Consider the following 3651-nt stretch of genomic DNA (forward strand, 5'->3'; position numbering starts at 1 on the left):
TTTTCTCGCCGCTGTTTTTGTGTTGACTCATCTAGCTTTAGCATGACACGATGCCTGGCACGCGCTCTCTGGAGACGGTGTCGAAGGCTTTGCGTCGCCGCGCGCAGCTGCAGCGGTGGCAGCGGCAGTCACAAGGGGTGCGTGCGTCAGGCGCGGCAGTGGCTACGGGATCCGCAAGCTGCACGCAGGCGAATCGCGCGTTACGGCCGCACTACCAGGTGACATCTGCGTCGCCGTCGGCCACGTCAACAAGCTGGTCGTCTGCGCTGGCATGGAGGCTGGAGAACGCCGAGGCGGGTATCGGTAAAACCCTTCAGCGTGCATATCAGATGCGGGATAGAACCCGGTCGTCTCCGCCGCTGCAGCGTCGCCTCGCCGAGTATCTGCGCTGCTCCACGAGCAAGGCAGAGACAGCGGAGGCGTTTTTCCTCGTCGCTCGCTCGCATCAGGAGGCGCTGATGCCAGCCACCATTTCCGAGTTCACGAGCACAATGTTGCGGCACCACGTAGCTGCGCAGATGGGCGTTAAGACCTACGAGGAGGCGCTCGAGGACGCCGTCGGAGTCGCAGGCGAGAGCCCGTGGTGTCACGTGGAACCGGCAGAGGCGCGGGCCTTCGCTCTCTATCAGGCGCGCCGCCTTGAGCGGTACGCTGTGAGGGGCACGTCCTTTCAGGAGAAGCTGGGTTTGACGCTGGAGGGCGCCGACAACGCCGTCGTCGCCCTCACGGAGCACCAGATGCGCAAAGGCGCCGCCGCGGCGAGTGCGCTGCCCGTGTCGTTCGACGCCCTTGTCGAGCTCATTCACCTCGACGTGTCGTGGTCCACCGCGCTGCAGGTGTACATGTACGCAAAGGAGGTGACACGCGTCGACCCACCTGCTGACATGACGGCACGTTTGATGGGGCTCATGACCGGGTACAAGACGAACGCCCTCGGCTCGCGCCCGTGGGAGATGGCGCTGGAGTTGTACGACAGAGTGCTGGAAAGTGGCTACGAGGTACCGCTGGACGCCCACACAGCCGCCTTAGACGCTGTGTGGCGCAGTGGAGAGAGCTTTGTGAAGCCGCACCACTCCCTGTCCCCCACCGATCGCGATTGCATGTGGAATGCCCTGGTGCGCATCCGGGAGCGTGTGCCAGACGCGCAGGTGATGGGCGACGCCGGGTGCCGCTTCACCGAGGCTCTCATCAAGGCAGTTGGAGCTGCAGGGCGGTGGGAGGCGGCCTTGCAACTTCTCAGTGACATGGACATCACATTGGCCGCTACCTCGCATCGTCTGCTGGTGCCCACCGCCGAATCTTTTCTGTTTGCGATGGCATCGTGCAACGCCGCGCACAACGCCGCCCATGCCAACGCCCTGTACGAGACGTTCAGTGCCTTGTACACGCTGCGCAGTGCTCACCCTGAGGCGCTGTTGGCATACTTGCAGTCGCTTCGTAATGTGGAGCACCTGTCGGCCCATATCGGGCCACAAGTGGAGGGGCTTGTGACGGATGGCAAAGGACTGGATCGGCCGTGCTGCGTGGTGTGCTTGCAGCTCCTGTCGAGCCAGCGCGTGCACACAAAGCAGGCGGCGAAGTGGAGAATCGCACAGAGTCTGCTGCGGATGTACGACAGCAACCCGTGGCCGCAGCAGCCGCCGGTGCGAAAGGCAGAGCTGCAGACAGTGTTTCGCTGCTGTCACCTCATCGCGGCAAGTAGCGCTAACGACGCGAAGGTGTCCGCTGCTGCTGCGGCGCCTTGTTCGCTGGTCACCGAGTTGCGCGCGTATCTGGCCTCTGTGTTTGGGCGCGACTCCTGCGAGTGCCAGTGGCTTGACGACACCGAGGTTTACTCACTTCTCACCACACAGAGCTGGGAGTGCGCCCTTTCCATTTACCAGCGGCAGGTGACGCAGCGCCCGCCAGCTCGCTTGACAGACCTCCCCATCCCGCTGCGCCAGGTGCGTCACATGTTCGCGCAGGCGCTGCTACGCTGCTCCCGCGCTGCAACTGGCGAGGAGGGGGGGAGGGACAGGTTCCTCCTGGATGAGGAGCGGGAGGCACAGGAGCGGGCGAAGACACTCGACTTTTTGGCATTCACCGTGCGCACCGTCCGAGAGGTGTACGCGGGCACGGGCGACACAGTATCCCTCGGTATCGTCGCGGAACTGCTGCTCCACCAAGCGATGCACGCACCGCGTGCACGCGAGCGGCAGCAGTTGGCACTGGACGCGATGCGAGAGCTGTCGTGTGGCTTAGCCAGCGCCGTGACCCCGCGGCTGATCGACCTCGTCGCGCAGGCCCTCTCCCTCACGGAGGAGCATGTCCAGAGCGTCCTCGTTGACGGCAGTGCGCAGCTGCGTGCAAAGGCGTTGGTGCGGGAGGAACATCGGCGCATACGCTCGAGTGGCTGCCTCGAGAAGATTTTCACGTGATAACGTACCACGGGTGCAGCGTGCTCGAGCGGGGCTGCTGTCACGCGTAGAGGCAAGGGCAGCAAACGTGCAGAGGTGCACGTGCATGTGTGCATGTGTGTGTGTGGGGGGGGTGGTGGTGGTGGTGGCGGTGCAGGGACTCTTCTCTTTCCTTTTCGTGTGTGCCCGGGCGCCCCTTTTCTGCTGCCGGCAGCTGCCATACGGCCCACCTTTCTCTCTCTCGCGTCTGTCTTGTCTCTCGCCACTTTCTCTTGCTCACAAATCGAAGTAAGCCGCGCGTCTGCGGACACGGGAGGATGTGCGAGAGCGCCCCTGGTGACTGACCGCTTCAGGCAAAGGGAGGGGGATGTGCGCGGTAGCTCAGTGGTGAATGTTGTCGTTTGTCTCTCTCGGGTGTGCCCCCCTTCCCCACCCTCCTTCTGCCTCTCGCATGCTGGTCCTTTCACACGTGTACGAGGAGCTGAAGGTGAAGACCACGCGCAACGATTCGGCAGCAGACTGAAGAAGACGCGAAGCCGCCCCTCGCGGCCCACGGGCGCAGAGGTCGAGAAGGGAGGTTGGTGGTGCGTCCTCGTACCAGGGCGCAAGGGAGGAACAGCAGGTGCTGGGCAAAGGCGTAACGTTGCCAATCTAGTCAAGGCGCTTCCGTCTGTTTTTGACGAGAGCGTCGTAGCCTCCTGTCATTCGCGATGAGGTTGTTGCACCCGCCAATGCCCGGCTGCACGTGGTCCATTGCTGCCGCGGAAGCGATCTCACGATGATCACTCAGTCCTCACCCGATCTCGATCCCATTTTCGGCAGTTTCGATGCTTCTGAATCGCACTGCACGAAACACTCGTGCGTTCCCGTTGCTCTGAGCGGCTCATGCGGCCGCTTACCCCGGCTCACATTTGCCCTGCCGGCTTTGCGTTTTTCCCGTTCTTGTAGTCGACAAACTGCAGAGGCGCACGCCAGTGGCGGTGTTCCATCGTCTCACATCTTGCATCCATCACTTCTTGCTTCGCTGCTGTTGGTAATGGCTCGCAGGCGTGACTTCTCTCACCTCCTGAGGTTTTGTTCACCTCCTTTGCTCCTTCCGGTCCCCGTCCCCGCTCTGCCTCCGTCGCCGTGATGGAGCAGCGGATGCATCCCTCTGAGCTGTTCGCAGGGCCCAAAAACGCCAGCCGTCGTTCAGCAGCATGCGTGAGCTATGCGTGCTACCGCAGGAGGCTCAGTTTCTAGGCAGACACTGGGC

The 3651-nt window shown here is 62.8% G+C and overlaps 1 protein-coding gene across 1 annotated transcript; it reads left to right on the forward strand.

The window, feature by feature from the left end:
• Window positions 1-329: 329 nt before the first annotated feature.
• LMJF_26_2540 (conserved hypothetical protein) lies at window positions 330-2417 on the forward strand (the record flags this gene model as incomplete). Its single annotated transcript, XM_001684209.1, has 1 exon — window positions 330-2417. One exon carries the CDS (start codon window positions 330-332, stop codon window positions 2415-2417), a length of 2088 nt encoding a protein of 695 aa, XP_001684261.1.
• Window positions 2418-3651: the final 1234 nt, after the last annotated feature.

The sequence above is a fragment of the Leishmania major genome, chromosome 26 (assembly GCF_000002725.2).
Source record: "Leishmania major strain Friedlin complete genome, chromosome 26".
Lineage (NCBI taxonomy): Eukaryota > Euglenozoa > Kinetoplastea > Trypanosomatida > Trypanosomatidae > Leishmania > Leishmania major.